This window comes from Danio rerio, chromosome 2 (assembly GCF_049306965.1).
Source record: "Danio rerio strain Tuebingen ecotype United States chromosome 2, GRCz12tu, whole genome shotgun sequence".
Classification (NCBI taxonomy): domain Eukaryota; kingdom Metazoa; phylum Chordata; class Actinopteri; order Cypriniformes; family Danionidae; genus Danio; species Danio rerio.
In genome coordinates, this window is record NC_133177.1 from 37,184,433 (window position 1) to 37,207,752 (window position 23,320).

Consider the following 23,320-nt stretch of genomic DNA (forward strand, 5'->3'; position numbering starts at 1 on the left):
TGTGCTACTGCTACCTCTCTTTCATTTCTCGTTATTTCTCTTTCCATCAGTGTTTGAGTATTTTAATTGGCTCTGTGGGGTGTAATGGAGAGTCAGGGTACAGCTCATTTTAAACAGATTGCATTCTGTAGGTTTATATTGAAGTATAAAATGGCCATGACAGTTCTGGGAAGAATGAAGGGATGTTTGTTGTTTTAGTGTTGATGAAACGGCAGCTGACCCTTTACATGTTTTTTAAAAAGATGTGACAAGGACATTATATTCCGGGCCCAGTTGCCTGGATGTGAAATTTATTAAAATATTTTTCTAATAAAAAAAAAAACAATTATGATATTGTGAGGAATATTTAGCATATGTGACCCTGGACCACAAAATCAATTATGCATTCTTGACATTGAAAGTTCTGTATCAACTAAAAGCAGAATAATAAAAAAAAAGTTTTTTATTGATGTATACTTAGGAAAGTATAATAGCAAAGTATTCAATTTGGCCATGATGAAACCATTTGAAAATCTTGAATCTGAGGGTTAAAAAAATCTAAATACTGAGAAAATCATAATTGGTTGTATATAAATGAATGCTTTGCAATGTACATTACTAATCAAAAATTAACTTTTGATACATTTGCAGTGCAAAATGTCAAATGATTTTTGGCGTAAAAGAGAAAATAAGTTTGACCCATACAGTGTATTGTTGGATATTTCATATGTAATATATCATCTAGTGTCACATACAATCACCGGCCACTTTATTAGGTACACCTTACTAATACCGGGTTGGACCCCCTTTTGCCCTCAAAACTGCCTTAATTTTTTGTGGCATAGATTCAACAAGATACTGGAAATATTGCTCAGAGATTTTGGTTCATATTGACAGATTTCATTATGTGTGAAGCTCTCATTCCACCACATCCCAAATGTGCTCTATTGAATTGAGATCTGGTGGCTGTGAAGGCCATTTGAGTACAGTGAACTCATTGTCATGTTCAAGAAACCAGTCTGAGATGATTCATGCTTTATGACATGGCACGTTATCCTGCTGGAAGTAGCCATCAGAAGATGGGTACACTTTGATCATGGTATTAATGGACCCAAAGTGTGCCAAGAAAATATTTCACACACTATTACACCACCAGCAGCCTGAATCATGCATACCATTTACCATTTCTATGTTGCAGCAGAAATTGAGACTCATCAGACGTGGCAGCGTTTTTCCAATCTTCTATTATCCAATTTTGGTGAGCCTATGCGAATTGTAGCCTAATTTTTTTCCTGTTCTTAGCTGACAGGAGTGGCACACGGTGGGGTCTTCTGCTGTTGTAGCCCATCCGCCCCAAGGTTTGATGTGTTTTGCATTCAGAGATGCTTTTCTGCATACCTCCGCTTTGTTGTATCGAGTGGTTATTTTAGTTAGTGTTGCCTTTCTATCGGCTTGAACCATTCTGTCCATTCTCTGCTGACCTCGGGCATCAACAAGACATTTGCGCCCATAGAACTGCGGCTCACTGGATATTTTCTCTTATTCAGACAATTCTCTGTAAACCCTAGAGATGGTTGGGTGTAAAAAAAAACAGTAGATCAGCAGTTTCTGAAATAGGCAGACCAGCCCATCTAGCACCAACAACCACGCCATGTTCAAAGTCACTTAAATCACCTTTCTTCCTTATTTTGATGCTCAGTTTGAACTGCAGCAGATCATCTTGACCATGTCTACATGCCTAAATGCATTGAGTTGCTGCCATGTGATTGGCTGATTACAAATTTGTGGTTAAACAGGTGTACCTAATAAAGTGCCCGGTCAGTGTATATGTAGTTAATTGTTATGAAATGACTTTAGTTTATTTCTTTTTTCATCATTAGTGGTATAAATAAATATTAATATCAAGTAACATGGAAAAAAAATCATTCTAATATTTTGGGCCATGTTATATCCACCTCATCACTCTCTCACTGTAAAATCTCAATGGCCTAAAATGGAAAGACAATCAATTGATCTATTTTTTTTTATATAAACCAGATGGAGTTTTCTCCTATAACTTAACTTAAATAGTTGCTTGAGTATGACTTGCAGCTTTCACTTTTGACTATAATACATTTTCCAGCCTACATTACTTTGCAGATATGCCTACTCCATTACCGTCAAATGTGGCATAATTCACTTAAATTGAGATTCTGGGTGGCAGAATTCAGCATTTTCTTTTTTTTCCCTGTGCTGGAGAGCTGATAGGAAGCAATTTCTAGATAATCCATTCTGAAGCAAACAGTCCCTTGACTTTGAGTCTGCGCTCATACAGTCTCACCGCTCTCTCTCATCTCACATGGTGTTTGAACAGTAGGAACGTCTTCCCATGCCATTTTAGACCAATCACTTGCTGACTAGGAGACCATTTCAACCCGACTTTCAGCATATTTCACCCTGTTACAATCTCTGCTGGATAATTTGGACCTGTGTGGTGAATTATTATAGATATTACGGGCAGATTTAAACCTTATTTAGCCCGTGCTATCGATTTTCACTTAGTGCCCCCAGAAGCGCGCCGCCACAGAGAGTTGCGAGCGGAAAATGGCAAGTCAAATTCAATCCGCATACAGCAGGTAAAAATGACCTTTATTAGAGGGCTGTAAGTAAGCCAGGGGAGATCCATCCATGTTGTGTTAAACAGCGGGCCACTGTGGAGCCCAGGCAGAATAAATTAGGAAGGAGGGATATCATTTATTGCGCACTGCTGCACCAGGGGTAAACCGACATCATTAATAATCCTGCCGGTTGCATTTGCTTCCATTTCTCTGAATTTAAATAGAGGTCCTGCTATTGAAATGTTGGGCATTAGACTCTGGGTTCTTCGCTAGACTCAAGCAAATATGCCATAGCACTTTCATTATCGTTTGAGTAATGGATTACATACTCGTCTGTTGGACTGACTAGTATTGAAGTTTCATTAATAGACTGACTGGGCTAATCTGTGCTCAATTTCTCAGTTGTAGTGCTCGACGAAGGTGCCAATGGTCTAAAATCTTGATGAGTGAAATCCTTCCTTAATGATGAGTAAAATCCTTCCTTCCTTAATAAATATTGCATAATGGCTTGTTTGTTGCATGAAAGACAACTGATAGCTTGGGATTACTGACGAAAATTTTGGAGACATTTTCCTTATGGTACTTTTATTATTGTTTGGTCGTCTAGTATTGGGCCAATACCAATTCTTTTTATGCACCCCTTCCCCTTGGCCCTTGAAACAGAATGTGAGAAGGAAGGGCTTCAAAATTTAGGCCCAATCCCAATTCTACCCCTTAGCCCTTCCCCTTACTTCCATTTTGCGTGTTTCTCGTGAAGGCGTATGGGTGTCCCAATTCTCTTTAGCTTGAAGGTGTAGGGCTAAGGGGAAGGGCTAGATAGCCCTTCAAACAGAGATTTGTCAGGACCACATTCGAAACCAAGGGGTACAAAAAATTCCCAGACTACACCAGCTACAACCGCAGCATGATTGCACACGGAAGTCAGGAGACGCTGTTATAAATGTATCAAAACGTATTCTTGTTTGTTGTAAAAAATTGTAATAATGACAAAAAAAACAAAAAACTAATTTGTGCATCTCCTGACTTCTGTGTGCAGCCATTCTGCTGTTGTAGATGGTGTATTTTGGGAAATTTTCATAGCCCTTGGTTTCGAGTGTGGTCCTGAAAAAAATGTTTCACGGGCTATCTAACCCTTCCCCTTATCCCTACACCTTCAAGCTAAAGAGAATTGGGACTCCCTTACCCCTTCATGTGAACTGAACAAGGGGTAAGAGGAAGGGCTAAGAAATATAATTAGGATTGGGCCTTTAGTGTAGGTTTCTATTTGGTTTAGAAATCAAAAAGTTAATTTGGCACATCATACCTTGTGACTGTGAATTGTCAGGTTTGTGTTTGTGTCTCTCTAATTGTGAATCCCATCTTAGGGGACAAATTGATGCAGACACCTTAATTCCCATTCCCTGAGAAATGGCCACCATGGGAGACATTGTGAAATTGATTGTATTTCTTTGTCCTATTATCTACAATGCAAGAGATTCCGGTAAAACCTGTAAAATCAAATAACTCATTACTTGTAAAACAACATGTCATAGAACACGCGAGTGCCATTAATAGACAAGATTGCACTTCCCCGGTTTTTCTTAATTTTGAGTTTGCAAAACACTTTCTTTCCTGGGCATTGAAGTTTGTCTCCTAAGAGAGGGGGTAATTGTGAAAGAAAACTATTAAAAAGTTGTTAATCCTAAATGGAATCAATGAAGTACACTGAAAAAAATTTGGAGTAGGATTTACTTAAAAAAAGTTAGGAAAGTTTTTTCACTTAGAAAATGTGAGTAATTTCAATAGAATTCCCAAGTAAAAACTAAACACAAGGAACTGTAGCTTTAATTAGAAAATCTCAAGTAAAGTTTACTTGGAATTTCCCAGTAAACTGTATTGACTGTTTGTTTATATATTTTACTTAAGTAATGCTTATAAATGTTTTTTTTTTACACAATAATCCTAGTTATCTTATTTAAAATTTTGAGTAACCTTTACTTTAAATATTATTTGATGTTGTTGATGTATTTAAATGGTGGTCAACAAAATAACAGACATACATTTTACTTGAATACTTTTATTTCTATGAGATTCCTTAACAGATGAGAGCATCAGATGCACTATAGTGCATTTTACTCCAGGAAACTTTTTTAGAATATCACACATGCATTAAAATGCATAAACATTTAAACATATAAACATAAAATATACCTTTTTAAATATAACAAACATTTTACAAAAATCTCAGTTGCAGATATCAAATACAAAAGTGTGAAAGTGCAAATAATGTCAAACTAGTAGCTGCCTTTCATTAGGTAACTTTAATTTCAATAAGATTAAACTAAGGGAACAAAAACATCAAAAAATAAAAAAATAAAACTCTGCATTTATAGTCTCCAGAAGAATGGTTATGTTAAACAGTACTGTAGTTGAAGTTGTAGTTGTTTTCTGAACAACCTTTCATGCAAAAAAAAACAAAAAAAAAACAGTAAAACAGCATAAGTAGTGTAAATAAGTGCAAGTAGTGCTCAACTAGCAGATTACATTAGAAGCTTTCTATGCAAAGAGTTAACCTTTGGAGAGAATTTTAAAGCATCTAGGCCAAGAAAGATTTTCTGAAACACTTCAAATGTGTTTCTCAGCTTTGGGGGATAGCTTAGGTTTAGGGAGTAAATGCAGCCCATGAGTGAAAGACATGCATTTGTGAGATTTTTACATCCCAGCAGCACCTCAGTTCCCTCGATGACAATGATGACATCAGATCTACTGGCATCTTCCTCTTCTACAGATCTGCTCAGGACGATGATTTTCATGACATGACTGGCGAAGGTATCCTTAATCATGTCTCTGCTGACATCCTGTGAAATACACAAATCAGTGCAAAGTGGTTAAAATACTGTACAGTATCACTTTTTCAATTTTCCTCAATGGGTTCCTGTTCTGAGACAAACTGTCCACTAGTCTTCAGTATATTTAGCATTTTCTGCATATTTAAACCCAATATGCAGTTTCTTCAGCAGTATCTGTATGCTGTTAAGTAATACTTTTACATTGAACACAATAATGAGACTCATACACAATTATTACAGTAGATAGAAACATTTAGTGATGCTAATAAAGATAACACTGTACATTTAGAGTCAGGAGGGTGTAAACCTCTGGAAATGATAATTAGTGTAAATTATTATGTCTTTTGGGAAACATTTGAATGGTTTCTATAGACAATATATAAATGAAAGATAAGAAATATATACAAAATAACAATTTACACTGGAAATCCTGTCTAAAATTTTACATACACCTGACATTTAAATGTATGGTGCTGCCTTCTTGACCATCACTGGGTGTTCTATAAGTTTTGTAACAATGGTGTATAAGCCTTTCAATTTTCCTCAGTATAAAAACATGGATCTCAGCATCATCGTCAGTGCTTGACAGGGTTCAAATATGCAGAAAACAAATACAGTATATCAGTCAAACCACTACTGTCTACATCCAAAAATCAAGGAAAAATATAAATGGATGTAGCTGTGTATGTAGCTAGCTAACTGCTAGCTGCTACACTAATTATTGTATATCCATGTCTGGACCCCGCCTCCCAGTATGACGTTAGATGACCCAAGACTTGACGACGCCAGGCCATGTAAGGACTTCAAACAAAGTCAGCACTAGACTAATAATTGATTATTACTTTTTCTTTGATTTGTTTCAATTTATTGATCATTCAACAATGTGTGTTTTGTAAAGCTGCCTTGTAACATTGTACACTGTAAAAAGTACTATACAAATAAATTTGAATTTAATTGAACTGTAATACCTGGTGGTCTTCAATGAGCTCCTCAGCTGATTCTCCAAGGAAAGACAGGAGGCAGCGAATCACAACGTCTCGCCTATCTTCAAGCCTATCTTCTTGCTGTTAAAAACAGAAGTAAAATGCAGCGAACATTAAATGTGTATACATCTACATATAACAACATATTTACAGAGTCAGGAAGCAGCATACCATCCCATAAGTGATTCACAATTGTAAACAAAATTTACATTTTACCTGGCTGAGTGAATCCAGCAAATGTCTAATTCTTATGCCAGCAACCCCACCCTTCATCTCAAACAAAGCCAGGAGTTTTGGAGTATAGAAGTCCAGCTTTTCCAAGAATGTACGCTCCAAGGAAATTGTGGTGATTCTTCTAAATTCATTCTTGATCTAAAACAGAAAATAAAATGTAACACAATCAAGTGATGATTAGAGTTGAGTGCACTGGTAAATTTTTGTATTGCACTTCAAAAAATTTATATTTGAAATCACTGCATATTATGCCAACAAAGAAAAGAAGTGAAGTTTACCTCAGATTCACAGAAAAGGGCTGGCCATCTCTCCAGGAAATCTTTAACAGCAGGGCAGTCCTTAACTACTTCTGTTCTTCGATAGGAGAAAGTCTTCTCCATTTTCTCGCCAATGATGTTTTTGTTGTTTTTCTTCCTAATTTCATTAAGGAGATCTAGTCTCTCCTTCTCCAAACTTTCTCCTGTTTCCCCAAATGGAAATGGTGGCAAGTAATTTACTTCAGCCTTCCTAGGTCTTTTGAAGCCTTTTGGAGTAGGGTTTTCATTTGTCTTCCTTTTCTGGTTCACCTCAAGCTCTGGGCAAGAAAGCTGGCTACCTCTTAATTTGGCTCGATAATTTCCCATTTTATATTTAATCCTTTGTTGCCACCCATATTGTCCATTAAAGGACCCTGGCTCTTTGAGGCATGGATACTTTTCAATCAACATCTCCACTACATTCATAATTTGGACACCTGTTGGATATGCAGTGTAACAAAATATTGTCTCTGCTAGCGTCTCAAGGACACTACTTGTCACTCTATGATTGTTCAAGAGAGTGCCGTCCTTTTGGTAGGCTTTGTTTCCATCTGAAAGCAAGAGCTCAGTATCAAAGGAGAAAGTAGGTACTATAAACTTTGTTTGCCATCCTTGAGAACGGCATGATGTGGTAGTCTCAGAGGACGATAAAAGAACAGTGTCCTGAGATCCGCTGGATGTGGAGTCAGAAGAAAGGTAAGTGTCACTTACAGGAGTCAGCCCAACAGTGTCCTGAGAACTGCATGACCTGGCATCAGACTCTGTTGGTAGAGTTGATCTATTCATAGCAACCATATTTAGGGTGATGGGTTCAGTTTGTACTACTTTTAGAGTACATTTATCCTGCACATCATCTACTGAGTCCAAATTGAAAAACTGTCCCCCAAATTCCATGTCTTCATACATCAAAGTAAAGCATTCTGGAATACTGAATGTTTCTTGGATTATACTTTTGAGCTCCTGGAGAGTACTGGGGATGCCTGAGGGCAGAACCAATTTGCGAACATCATTCTCTCCAAAAACTAATCGCAGCTTTGCTGGGGTGCACATCTGCAACAGATACAAAAAAATAAATGAACAATTTATTACAATATGAATTAAGTACAATATTAACTTTGATAATCATGTACCTAAACAGAAGGAGTAATGTAGTGCTTTAAGGTAGTTAGTCGTCTTCCTGCAACAGTGTATGCAGCCAGAGGATAGTAGTCTACCATTTCTTTTTGCTCCAGTATCTGAATGTTGCCTGTGTGTTCCAACTCATAGCTCCTAAAGTGCTCGTTATACCATGTGCTTAGTAGTCTGACAACAAAGGCCAGTTCATTACAAACCAAAATAATCTGTAACACCTCAGAAAAGTCTGGCAAATCTGCAGTAAAGCCATGACATAGCAACATCCCTGGTTTGTAGTTGGTGCCTGAGAAGTGCATATTGTTTGCAACATGCACCACTGTGACATGTGGATACCTGTGTTGCACCAAATCTTTTATTCCATCCTTTAGCACATCCACAGAGACTTGTGAAGTTGTTGTGACTGAAAGTGATGACTTTGTCACATTTGAATCATGGAGATGCAATGCAACCATGAGCTGGTGTTTTTTTGCAAGGGACAGCAGTATGTTCCTGAAACAGCCTGTTTGTCTGACAATTTTTTTAAAAAAGCTATGTTTAGCTTCAAATCTCATGGTCCACAGGGCTGCCAAAGGACCAAATTCCTGAATAAGCTCAGGGTAGTGTTCGAGAAAGTGGTGTTTGGGGAGGAGCTTTTCTTGAGGAAAAACTTCCAGATATCTGTTTCGGTGCTCAGATATTAAAGTGGCAAGGTAGCAGATGCTCTGCTCAGTATGCACTGGGGCCACTGCAAGTTCCACGATGTCTTTAAGGGTCATTAACATCTGCCATACTTCATCATCCTCAGGTACTTTCAAACCTATTATGAGAGGCAACAGACGCAACAGACACCAATTTTCGTGTGCATTTCCTCCTACAGTTCTTTTTGTGGCAAAATGACTAGGAATCACATGTGGACGATTTGTTTGGTCACTCCACTTATAAGGGAACTGTTGAATGCAAGTATTGAGCTCCACAAGAGAAAAATATCTCTTCTTGATGAAGTCTTGAAATGACAATGCCAGTTCCAATGGAACGACACCTTCAAGAAGGTCATGTAACACATCTGGTGGGTAACCAGATGTTACATGAAAATGTTGTAGTTTTTCAGACAGTGCACACTGTTTTTTCACACCATAGCAATGAGTGGAAATAGGACTTGACATAGCCGTCTCAACATGCAGAGTGTGCTGCTCTTTATCTCTCCTCTGAAAAAGTCCAGATCTTACATCTGTGGTCTGAAACTGGGACCTTTCTCCAAGACAAAATCTGCAGACATTAGATCCTGTGAAGTTTTCAACGAATCCTCCCAAAGAATGGGCTCCCAAATTATCAGCCACCACGCTCACCACAGTGCCTTTCATGATTTTTCCTAAACTTGGAATAAAAATACCATCTTTTTCCAAGCTTTGAAGATCTGTCAGGAGTGGCTCTAAAACTTTCTGATATCCAAATCGCTTTGTGTCATCTGCTTTGCACAGAATAGCTAAATTGATAGAAGCTAGTGTTGATCGTGCATGTGCTGGAAAGTTTCCTAACACCCAATAGACGGCCGTAACTTTGTGGATCTTGCGGGAAGTTCCCAAGGGGTTGCACACTTCGAAATCATCGATATACAGAATAAGACTTAATCTATCCTCATCTCCAGCCAAAAAATAATTTTTACTGAAGTGAGATCCATCTTGGAAAGACTGGTATTGTGATGCACATCCAGATTTTCTTTGAGTGACCAAGTCTTTTTCTTCTACATTCTTCAAGATTTGCAATAACGACTGAAGTATTGGGACATACTGGAATGTTCTGTTGTCTTTATTGTGTAGTATGTATTCTACTGGTTCAACGACTGAAAAATGTGCTTTCATGAATTGTGACCTCTTAAATGACGTTGAAAAAGGGCCATCTTTCCCTAGAGCTGAACTTAAAGGGTGTGATTCACAAAGATTTTTTACCAAATCTGAGATAACCGCTGAATGTACTTCACAGTTATGTTTCTTCAAAGTGGACTCAACAACATCTTTCAAAACTGGAGCAGATGCAGCGGAAGATAGGAACTGAAGGTCATCTACAATTTGATCAATACACTTGCCGGACACATTGAAATTACTTTGCAACTTTAGAAGAAGTTGTCCAAACTTCTTCTTTACAACTTCAAGTAAGTTCTCTCCTGCATCAACCAAAGTTTCATCAAGTTCTGTGTCATCATCAGAGACCTCTAGATCATTTTGAAAAGCAGCAGGATTTGGGTATTTTTTCAAGACTTCAGTTTTAAAATCTTCAATGGAGTGTGTATTGTGTTTCCTGTGTTTATGAGTCGCAAAGGTTGAATAAATGTTGGTACTGAAGCTGCAGTTTTTGAACACACATGTCATTACCTCATACCTCCTCATATGGCTTCTAAGGTGTTCAAAATATTGCTTCTCCGAAGAGAATGGAGTTGCACTGCATTTTAGACAACTAAATGACAGCACCTCGCTTGGTTTGTCTGATTCCGTGTGGTTTCGGGATAAGTGTATCTGAAGGGCATTAAATGTTTTAAATGAACAAGGACAATCTGCATAAAGACATGGTATTGATGATTGACGGCCTGCATTTCCATGTTTGAGCCTTAAGTGTTTTAATAGCTGTAGTCTTCGGTTTGACTGAAAGCTGCATTTTTTACATAACCACCTCATTCTCCAGCACCTAAAGTTAACAAACGATGCACATGTGAATGCATACTTATTGCTACCTATCTGTGAGGTGTGCTGTAATAAAGTATTGCCAACTTACCTTGCATTAGCTTGAATACTGAGTGCAATATCTGTAAAAGAATGTAAGAAATGTTTATGTCAGAATTAATTTTTAACTACTTGCAAATATCAACCACGTGTAAAGTAGATATTGGTCAGTAAAAGAACATCATGAAACAAAATACAGGCTTTACAACTTATGTAAGGTTGATTGTTAAGTAATTAAGATTTATTTAAACAAGCATTTAGACTTGTGTAAATGCAAAAGTGTGCAGTACAGTCACCTTATCGATTTCTATATATAGCTATTATACCCGATAGTATAGGTAAACAATATAAATAAAGTTCAAGGTAATATTTGCCTTTTACAAGTGCATTTTAAAAACTAAGCTTAATCCTGTATGATTAATACGCGAAAAACAGGGTGATTATTAAATTTCGGCAGCTCGAACTTTTCTGGGACAGAATGCTTGAACACGACAGGGCAATGTATGGAAGCCCGTTCCCGCCACTAAATAAAAAAAAATTTAATAAATAAAATGAAATAAAAAAAATTCTAAAGTCAGAATTCTGAGTTAAGTCGCAATTCCGAGTTATAAAGTCAGAATTCTGAGTTATAAAGTCAGAATTGCGAGTTATAAAGTCAGAATTCTGAGTTATAAAGTCAGAATTGCGAGTTATAAAGTCAGAATTGCGAGATATTAAGTCAGAATTGCGAGTTATTAAGGAGTTTCCTGTTATGGCGACTGACCATAAATGGAGTGTTAAAGACTCACATTAGCCCATAATCACAACATAAAGCCTATATCCAACTGTTTATTGTTTATCACGCTTTTAAAAAGAAAATATAGGCTAGTTAAACTAGGCTGTCTATTTATTTGTATGGATTTGTTCTTTATAATTATGCCACTTACAACATTTGGTCTAAATAGCAATTATAAAGCATTAAACAGAAACTAGCTGTAGCTTGTGTGATTCCTCCAAAAGACTAAAATTAAGATTTCTTTATTATTTCTGTATTATATGTGTAACGATATGATTTACATTTTGTTACAGCTGTTGTTTCACGTTGTAAGGGTGCCCTCATGTGGTGTACATATGTACAGACATATGCAGGCTATTGTACACAGGGATAAAACTAAAAGGGCTGTATTAGTTCATATTTCAGTTCAGTAAAAGTGTCAACCAAATACTGTGTCCTCCTGGCCTTTATTGGGAAAATTGGGCTGTGAATCCATACCAGATCACAAGCAGAGAACCTGAAAGAGTCTTTAACACACATTTATGGTCAGTCGCCATAACAGTAAAGTCCATAACTCGGAATTGCGACTTTATAACTCAGAATTCTGACTTTATATCTCGCAATTCTGACTTTATAACTCAGAATTCTGACTTTATAACTCAGAATTCTGACTTTATAACTCGCAATTCTGACTTTATATCTCGCAATTCTGACTTTATAACTCGGAAATCTGACTTTATAACTCGGAATTCTGACTTTATAACTCGCAATTCTGACTTTATATCTCGCAATTCTGACTTTATAACTCGGAATTCTGACTTTATAACTCGCAATTCTGACTTTATATCTCGCAATTCTGACTTTATAACTCAGAATTCTGACTTTATATCTCGCAATTCTGACTTTATAACTCGGAATTCTGACTTTATAACTCAGAATTCTGACTTTATATCTCGCAATTCTGACTTTATAACTCAGAATTCTGACTTTATATCTCGCAATTCTGACTTTATAACTCGCAATTCTGACTTTATATCTCGCAATTCTGACTTTATATGCGGGAACGGGCTTCCATAGCAATGCCTCGAGCTAAATTTGCACGGATGTTAAAACTCATTTTTACAATAATCTGACAAGATTAGGTCATATATAAAACTTAAGACAATTGTTTTCGACAGATCATGCCGTTTGCTAATAACGGATTGTGGTGCAAATCGCAAACTCCGTCAACTATATTAATAGCTTTATTTAGTAATGATTTAACTCTGTTATCCGTGTGTTAAACAAAACAAAACTAAGATTACGTTTTAACGTTATCCAAAAATCTGTTAGCAATTAACATGAACACTTTAGCATCCGTAACTTGATAAAAAAGAAACGGTATAGGCACAAACCACTGGGACTGCAGATAGCTTAATAACTCTACACTTTTCTGCAAACATTCTTCGATTAATTAATAAGCTTATTAATAACTTACCGTGGTAAAAATCACTTTAGCCGTCGTGAAGTCTCTCTTCCTTTCCTCTGTGCGCGCCACTTCAAACTCAGAGCCAAAGACGCATGCGCATCAATTATCTTGCTGAACAGTACATTTTACTTGAGTTGTTCATTTTTTGGTGTGATTTGATTAGATGGCAAACACTAAGTAAATATTACTTAGGAGATTGTATTCAAATCTACATATGTATTTTAGAACAATAAATGACAAAGAAACTGCAAGTAATGTACTGAATTAAACATGCCATTTTTAAGTAAAAAGACAAAATAGTATTTGTTTGTAAAACATACTTAAATAATGTTTCCATTATTTACAAGGTCAAAAAATCACTTTTTACAGTGTAATAGATCTTGTGGTTTTTTTTTTTATTTTTATTGTTGTTCATCAGTTTTTTTTTATGAACTCTGAGTAATTGGTTTTGTTTTTTGTTTTCTCTATTTTACATTCTTTGTAATTGGTTTAGTATTTCACATTTAATTAAATTGGGCTGGTCATAATGTGTTTGACTTGTGAGACACTATAACTTTTTTTTTTTGCATCTCAACACTGAGGTAGCTTTTATAGACCGCTTAAGTGAAATATGTTATGTTTTATTAATTTGCACAGTGATTTTATTGTGCTACTTTTCATTTTATTTAGCTGTGGTGCTGCAAGGGAGTGCTGCTAATTGAAACCATGCAGGAATCACTGATTTGAGAAAAATCTGTAAAGTGATGCATCAGGAAACTTATAGAGTTTACCACAGTGATGCCCAATGTAGGGCCCATGGTTTGCGAACTGAAGAGTGGGGGGGAGGGGGTGTTTTGTGATTTGCGAACTGAAGAGCGGGGGGAGGGAAGTAATTCACTTACTGAACGGCAGGGGGTGGTGTGTGTGTGTGTGTGGACGGTGGTGTAGGGGTTAAATTCCGGGTGTTTTCTGGGAGACAGAACTAAATGGGAAATGGGTCTAAAATATGGAAGACTCACGGAAAAAACAGGAGTGTTGGCAGGTATGGTTATCACCCCAGCATAAACTATAATTGTGAAAACAACGATACATTTAAAGCATTCCTGCATTGGGCTCTTGATGAGCTGTGGTGGGCATTTCTCTTCCTACACATGCTGCACTCAGTAGACCAATCACAACATATTCTGTCATCGGACTAGGGCTGCACAATTATGGCTAACATGAGAATCACGATTTTTTTTGCTTAAAATCAAGATCAGGATTTTCTCACAATTCTGTAGATGCAGAATTATGCTATGCAGGTTCTGTTCACTAAAGCAGACATCTTTGATGGGGACGCGCGTGTTCTCTCGGTAGTGAACAGTGTGTCAGCTCACCTGTGATTTTGCAGCCGCGAATATGTCATTACATGAAGACAAAAAATGACATATTTGGTTCAATTATACCTTATAAATACAGTATGCGACACTTTTAACGTCATTTTTGGAGGTGTACATGTTGCTGAGCAACGTATTTCAAACAATATAAAGACTTGTGCGTCTGCCTTTTACTATTCTCTCCTGACCATGAAAATATAATTGGCTGAACTGTAGAAAAGCTGAATTAAGATCATGTTTATGGTTGAATCGATTAATCGTGCAGCCCTACATCGCACCAATTACTGTCAAGCAAAGGAGGGGTTTTGGGAAAAAAAATAATCACTGAACAAATCATGTGGGAGTCATTGAAATAATTGGGTGAAAATAAATGCAAATCAAACGATAATGAAATTTTTTTTGACCTTGCATGCATATCAGATTCCTGTAGGAGACCCCCAAAACCTAAATATGACTTTTATAATTAGGGTTAAAGGGGCCCCTTTGATTTTGAGCATTCTGACATTCTACTCATTTGACATTGTACTTTTTGCATATTGTTCAAGGAAAGATACATTTTGGTACAACTGCTATATATGATGAGACTTTTAGGTTAAATGAAATCCAGATATATTTGTTTTGGATGGTACAGGCTATCATCAGAATCGCTAAAGGTGCATTTGTTTTTTAACCCAATAAGATCTTTAAGTTTTCACATAAACATAGCTTCTTTTTTTATATATTTCTTTTATTTTAACAACTATGTTTTTATTCTACCAAAGATATAATGTGCCAAATCGCTTTCATATTCTATCCATGGTACTTGGATGATTGGAGTGCTCTGTTTTTGTTTACATACTGATTTAAAGGAAAATATCTGCAGCGCTTAAAGTTGAGGATGGCTTTATCCCATGTAATCCGTCTTTACTGTGCTTTATGATATACAACATTATCAGAGTGAGAAAATGTATTGCTGCGTTTGCAAATGGTGTTAACACATTACTCTGGAAGGATAAAACCATTTTAGGGGCATGTAATTCCTCTGAGCTCACACTATTAATTTTCAATTGAAAAGCCAAGGAACACTGGGACCAACAACAAATGTGCAAGATAAATTTCTTAATACGAACTGTGGATTGTCTTTACGCAGATTACGTTTTAAAATGAAGGGCACAGAGTAAACATAAATGACACAATCTGTATCAGGACAAGGATGACAATGCTAAATTGTATTGGGGGAAGAAGAAGCTGATTGAACCCGCTTTTGTAGTATTGTACGTCTATTATTGGGGAAATCCGTGATGATAAAGAAGAGGCATTAATATTCAGAAGCATTCACTCACTCCAAACGACCCAGGTACTTTTAATTGCTTTTCATATCTGATGAGATTCCCTCCATTGATTGACTGTGCCTTCTCATTTATTGTAGCTTATAGAATTTATCTGAAGCTGATAGAAATGGTTCCCATGACACTAGTACAGTTACTCACACTCCCTACAGCACTCACATACTTGGAACTAAATCTGCAGTTTGTGGTTTGCAGTATACCTGGCAAATTAAGAAATTATTAAATACTTATATCTTTACTAATTAATAGTTTGATAATTAAAAATAATGTTACTTGTGATATCTGAATGGGATACATTTTTAGGGTTTAAATAAACAATCTCACACACAATACTTGGTAGAAAATGCATTAAAGGGCCCCTATTTGACTCCTTTTTTAAGATTTAAGATAAGTCTTTTGTGTCTCCAGAAGGTTTGTGTAAAATGGTTGTGTCATTGTCAGACTGAAAAATGTCCACTATTTATTGTACCTTATCAAGTATGTCATCATGCTATTAAAAAAAAAAAATGTTTGTCTTCATGCTATATTATGCTAATTTAATCACAAAGAATTAAATAAAAATGCATTATTAGACCTCACTCTATACTGAATCGTTTTCATCAATCATTTTTTAACTTGAGTTAACAAGCTACCTTTTATTGCTCAACAGGAATACCATGCAACATACATGTATGCACATATTCTAAAAGCAATAATTCTAAAGGCTAATGTTTTACAGGATTTTGATATAACATAAAACCTGCCTTGCATTGCATTTTGTCTAACTTGTAGTTTACTAGAACTTTCCAAACCCAGGCTGTATTTCTCATGCAGTGTCAAAATGGAGATATCGGAGATAGAAGTCAGCTTAGACAGAGGTAATGAAGCAAAGACAGATGGACCAGTGGCTGGAAGATATGTGCTTTCCTTTAACCATTATAAAACAGAGCTGAGTCACAGATGACCTACATGAATTAAAGTTACTGCTTTAAGTGGAAAGAAAGGGCCATGAGCAGCTCACTGTCTTTCTATGCTTTAAGTGTTTTTTTTTTCTTCATTGATAACCAGTTCTATATGAATGATCTTTTGTTTTAGCAGAATCCAAATACCCAGTTCTCTTACATTGATTAGAGAAAGGTTTTTAAATGTAATCTTATATAAGCGTTTAGTATCTCATACACAGGGTATCAGTCTATATGACTTTGTTCCTTTGAAAATCCTTCCTTGTGCATTTAATTTCCAGTACTCTATAGAATTCTGTTTGCTTGGATAATTGCACTTTACTAGTGATGAGTTGTGTTCGCTATTCATTATTGTTGTGTACTGTTTTGGGTAATTTGAAAAAAAAAATGCAGTATTGGTTTCTGAACAGCCTTTATTCTCACGACTTTGATTTTAAAAGGTGCTTTTGTTCCATTTTTGCCATGGAGTATAGCACAACACAATTACTGCAGATTTATCTGTTGCACATGATATGAGTCCCCCATTCCAGCACATCCCAAAGGTGCTCTATTGAATTGATATCTGGCTACTATGGAGGTGATTTGAGAGTAATGAATCTAGCTCACTGTTGTGTTCAAGGAACCAGTTTGAGATAGGCATGCTCAATATATCATTTTAACATCGATACTGCAATGTGCAAATCCGCAATAGTCTCGGCAATGGATCTGTTTGTCAAGTTGGGAATGTAGTTGACCAGAAACCACACTTCAGAACATTTGTGGAGTCATAGAGAAGTTTAACCTTAATAGAGTGAAGGTTAATTTTGTTTTTTGAGTTTTTATGGCTTGTGACTATATGATTTTAAGCAAATGTAAGCCATATTTGTAATAGAAATATAATGTTTGTGGCCTAATCAAAGATTTAATAGTTTTTAATTACATTTATTTTATGCAATGAAGACTATGGTGCAGTGCTAAATTGATAAATTGCGAGGTCCTGAAGGTCGAGGTCGGGTTAACAGCCAGGTCGGGTTAACGGATCCAGCATGTTACCAGAGGAGGGAGAGGTGTTGTGGACGAAGGTGAAGATGGTTGGGTATGGGGAGTCGCAGAAGAAAGTGAAGAGCGGGGTAGGGCAAGGGTGCGTGTGAGGAGGGGGATCAGTAAAACGAGGTGCCGGATGAGATTTGAAAGGTTCTGGATCCGTCTTCTTCCGGCACAATTTAAGCCCTGCTGTGGTGTCATGTTCAGTGATGGTATTAACGGCGCTATAAACAAACAGCTTTAATAACGACAATACTTTTTTTTCGTAACAGCTAATCTAATTACTGTTTACCCCCGTTACAATGCCATTAACTTACTGATAATAAAATATGCGCGTTACTGTAATTGAGAAAACTGAACCGGTTTTCATGTGAGCAGTGTTTGTCTTAGCCATAGGAACTTTTTTTCTCTGCGGTGTGTGTGTGTCCGGGACTGGGGCGGGACATATAACCAACCAGCTATGATGATTGGTGTTTGTGAATGTGGTGTAACTGAGAATGTGATGATAGGTTTAGATAGAGTGCATTTCCATGGTTTGCCAATTCGAGGCAGAGTAGTACGAGTGTTAACACACAAGTACATACCACTGACCAGGAGTCAGAATGATGGCAAATCCAACAATTTCAAAGGTAGATTTTGCAAACTGGATATATAAGCACTACTTTTCCCTTGTTGAGGTGAAAGGCAAGAATGCTTATGTATCATACAACTTATGCCTAGGAAAAAAAGAGTCTCTTTGTATCTCTGACAAGTAATTCTAACCGAATGAAGCACCTAACGTCATCACATACCACCACAAAATTAGTAGCTACGCAGGTGATAACGTGAGTTCTGCTACCAAAGGAAAAGATGAAGCCATGATGACAGAGCAAATAAAAAATTATTTTTCTCCACTTCAAACACTTATTACTCGGATATAAATAAACAAAATAATATCTAGATTCAGTTGAGGACATGCTCACACATTGTCCCAGAACAACATTCAAATAGTATAGATTAGTGTACAACGTTTTATATTTATTTGACAAATTTGATGTTTTTTTAAGCAACACAATAGTTACTTTCCCTGGTAATAATTACTTTTATAATTATGTAACTCAGTTACTAACTCATTTACTATTTGGAGACAGTCCTCGCTGTAGCCTGTAGCTTGATGACGTTGTTGAACAGGTCCGTAACCTAGTTGACGATCGCCTACACCTCCCTCTACCCTAAACCCAACCGTCACAGCATGGGCGTTACCTTAGTGAGTGGTACAAGGATGATCCCCTACACCTCCCCCTTACCCTAAACCCAACTGTTACAATAGCATGGGCATTACCTAAGTGTGTGGTACAAGGATGATTGCCTACACCCCCCCCACCCTTAACCCAACCGGCACAGTAGCATGGGCGTTACCTTAGTGCCTTACGGCTGCCGGCTGCAGCGAGGACATCTTGACTAGTTTTGAAAAGTAACTAGTAACTATAGCTAATAAATTTTTTAAAGGAGCGTGCCCAACACTGTATATGTTTACATTTGTTTATTTAATTTATGAGCCTGAATACAGCTAGACTCTCTGGAAATTCATAAATGACTGTCTATTTGTTTAAACTTTTTTGTGACTTTGCTGTTTTCTATTTATCTATACATGTCATTTGTATATTATATATTCTGCCCTACAAAATCATCCCAATCAATCTAAAATTATAAATTATTTTCATATAGAGCTATTCCAGTCATCTGGTGAGTTATATTTATATCACAATATATCACAGAAAAACAAAACGTATATATATATTTTTATCTGGAAGTGATAGTAATCAAGATTGTGCACAATGAGGGGATGATGGTCACACAGCAGCGGTGCTTATGCTCTGTCGTTTAAACAATGCTCAAATGGTACTAAGGGACCCAAAGTGTGCCAAAAATATCCCTCACATCATTACACCAGCATCAGCCTGAACCGTTGATACAAGGTGGGAAGGATCAATGCTTTCACACTGTTCATGCCAAGTTCTGTCCCTTCCATCTGAATGTTGCAGCTGAAATCAAGGCTCTTCAGACCAGGCAAATTGGGCTTGTGCAGATTGTAGCCTCAGTTTCTTATTCTTAGCTGACAGCAGTGGCGCTGGTGTGATCTTCCGCATCAGGGTTGGACATGTTGTGTGTTCAAAGATGCTCTTCTGGAGGCCTCAGTTGTAACAAGTGGATGTTTCAGTTACAGCTGGCTTAAACATTTTTCTTATGATCTTTAGCATCAAACGAGACGTTTTCACAGATAAAACTAATGCTCACTGGAGATCTTTTTCTCTGTAAACCCAACAGATGGTTGGTTGTGAATACCCCAAGAGATCAGCAGTTTCTGAAATACTCAGACCAGCCTCTTTGCCACTGACAACCATGCCATGTTTAAAGTCACTTGAAGGAAACCTATTATGCCAAAATGACATTTAGTAGTGCTTTAAACACAGTTGTGTGGCATTGTGTGAATATCGCCAGCCTCTAATAGTAAAAATGAATCAATTATATTTTATTAGAATCATGATTCATAAAAACAGTCTGCAGAAACACTTTGATTGACATTCTCCCTTTGTTTCATTCATTCATTTTCTTGTCGGCTTAGTCCCTTTATTAATCCGGGATCGCCACAGCGGAATGAACCGCCAACTTATCCAGCAAGTTTTTACGCAGCAGATGCCCTTCCAGCCGCAACCCATCTCTGGGAAACATCCACACACACACTCATACACTACGGACAATTTAAACTACCCAATTCACCTGTACCGCATGTCTTTTGACTGTGGGGGAAACCGGAGCACCCGCAGGAAACCCACGCGAAGGCAGGGAGAACATGCAAACTTCACACAGAAACGCCAACTGAATTGAGGTTCGAACCAGCGACCTTCTTGCTGTGAGGCGACAGCACTACCTACTGCGCCACTGCCTCGCCACCTCTCCCTTTGTTTGTTTCATCAAAGGCGGAAAGTTTCACCCTTTAGTGATCCCTTCCTCATATCATAAACTGAGTGAAAAGCAGCCGTCTGTTTTTACAGTTTTCACCTGCTGAAGATAATGTCAGCAACTAAGAGGCCTTATAAATGTGGAGATTTAGGATGCACAAATGAACACTGTAATCTCCACAGTCTGTCTTCTTCTGAGACGCTTTTCACATTTTCAGTTTATCATGGATATAACGTTAGTCCTGGTTTGAATCTGCTGCTATGTTGATGCACAGGCATTAATCTCATTTGAATTTAAAGCGACAGTCAGCAAAATGTTACAATTTGTATTAAAACCTAAAAAGGTCAGGTTCAAAGAGTTCTAAAATATTATTTGTGGGCTGAAACTTCACATGCACACTCTTGGGACATCAGATACCTCTTTTGCATGTCGTAAAAAGGGGCATAATAGGTCCCCTTTAAATCATTCTGGACTTCAGCAGAGCTTCTCAACCACATGTTTACATTTATTGAGCTGCTGCCATGTGATTGGCTGATTAGATATTTGCACCATTTACCCACATCACATAAATAGTTAACTATATGCAACAAAAAATATATAATTTTATTTATTATGACACTGTTAAATATCGTTTCTTTTCAATAGGTTAAATAAAAAAAAAGACTGTTGAAATTAAAACAGAAATCAACTATTTCTTTTACTTTGATGCTATTCAGGAGCCATGTGCACCCACTGACAGGGTAAAAACTGCTCATCTCTTTTTCAAGTTCAAAGCAAACTTGAATACCAAAGCATTTTAGATATGTATATAAAATAAGCCTATGTAGCCTAATATGTAGCCTAATGACATAATTAAATCATCAAATATTCAGCAAATGAGAAATAATTACAGGAAAAGGAATAAAAACAGACAATATCTCTAAAAATGATAATAATTACAAGATTAAAACATGTACAGTAGATTATACAAGGCAAAAGGTGTACAAATATTTTGCACCCAGTTTAGACCCGTCATTTTGTCCTCTCTGAGTATATAGTTTTTCTGAGTCATTTAGATTAAAGAAAGAAATATTGATTGTTTCTCTTGCGAATAAAGGTGAAGAATAGAACGCATACAATTAACAAACGACTGAAAAAAATGACTGAATCTTGGACATTTTAGAAAATTTAGAAAACCATATTTAAATTTTTTTTTAGGAAATTTAGAAACCTGAAAGTGCCAAAAAAGAGCATATTTGTGGGTCTGCAGTGCATGTGAGATTGTCTGTGGGAGTGTTGACCTTTCACACGCGCACAGAACAAAACGGGTTAATGAAAGTTATTTTCCACTAAGTGATCGTAGTTGTTTGGTTATATAAGGCGGATACAAAATAGTGAGAAAAAAATGATAATAATAGTAAAAATAACAAAAACGTGTCACTAAATATACTTGGGCAGCTAACCTGGATGGCCCGCCCAAGTAAAGTCTATGTGTAGGAAGCACTGTGTGTACGTATATCATATGACAACGTAGTATTGAATGCTGGAAATTCAGCTTCCATGATTTGTATAAAACATTTTTAATTTTTCTTTAATTTGAGTCGAGTTATCATGCTGTAGCTAACATTAACTTTGTATGTTATTGGTGGACATTGGCAGTCTCGTTCTGCAGATAGTTTGGTGTGACCTTTAGCATTGCTGCAGTAATGGCAAAGTCATCTATCTTCTTTGAAATGTGTGGGGACTTCTTGCCATCACTTAAAAATGACAAGTGATACTTCAGTGACATCATTACGGCTTGTGAAGCTGCCGTTCTACTGAGGCCATTGAGGATGAGGAAGCAGCCAAGGAGAAGGTTAACGCTTTGCATGCAAACAGAGAGAACATTTGCAATCCATTTGGTCAATGCAAAATTAGAATGATGAATGGCTGCATAATGGTTAATGACTGCCCCTGGGTTCACTGCTTTTGTATGTCATGAATGTAATATGAGAGAGATAATGTGATTGGTGTCGCTTCGGCACTTCATGGTAATATGCCAAATTCATCATCGAATCGACCATGTCGTATGACATTGTTGACTGAAACTCTCATTACTAAGCACAGAAGAAGAGAAAAAACGCTATTATCCCACAGCCCTGATTTACACGTCTTTTAAATTTAGTTTTGCTTCAGAGCACAATGCCATCAGGATATGACTAATTCCGAGATTTGTGCTTTGGTGTAAATAAAGTGACATTTACCAGATTTCATTTAATGGCTCCCTTTTGAAATGGCTCTTATTGTGCTGGAGTTTTAATTGAATGCCATTTAATGTATCTTTAAAGTGGTAACTCTGCGGGCCTCGTGGGAAATCTTACTGCACACAGAGTTGCAAAAATTGCAATTAGCACCAGGAAATGGAAAACGCCTAAAAATACTCACGATAACATGTTCTCCACTATGGTTTTAGTTACATGTGATGTTATAAAGGTTTGTCGTTAGCACCTTCATTACCACCTCCAGCATGGGAAGTGTGTGTTTCTCACACAGAGACAGTTAAGGACTAAATCAATTACTTGTATCAGTTTTGAGCAGAGACTGCTGTAATATGCTTCAGAGAAATTAAAGAGATTTTATTACATTCGGTTTCAAGCAGAGCATAAGGATTACTTCAATGTGGATCACATCATCTAAATCATTACAGGGTCATTTACACAAAACAGGCGCCACTTGTTTCACTCAAGAATGTTTACATTTATGCATTTGGCAGATGCGTTTTCCCAAAGGTACTTTGAAACAGGAA

At 36.9% G+C, this 23,320-nt stretch overlaps 1 protein-coding gene and 1 long non-coding RNA gene across 3 annotated transcripts in view; one reads left to right on the plus strand and one right to left on the minus strand.

Moving 5' to 3' along the window:
- The window catches only part of LOC141378377 (uncharacterized), a 299,553-nt gene that overhangs the window by 30,031 nt on the left and 246,202 nt on the right, over positions 1-23,320 (plus strand). The gene's annotated exons all lie outside the window — the stretch shown is intronic.
- On the minus strand, positions 4,617-13,060 carry si:dkey-21n10.3. Its single transcript, XM_021467628.3, has 6 exons — positions 12,976-13,060; positions 10,797-10,827; positions 6,900-7,967; positions 6,604-6,759; positions 6,373-6,468; positions 4,617-5,413 (listed from the first exon to the last, which is right to left on the minus strand). Exons 3-6 carry the CDS (start codon positions 7,965-7,967, stop codon positions 5,096-5,098), a joined length of 1,638 nt encoding a protein of 545 aa, XP_021323303.3. The 5' UTR covers positions 10,797-10,827; positions 12,976-13,060; the 3' UTR covers positions 4,617-5,095.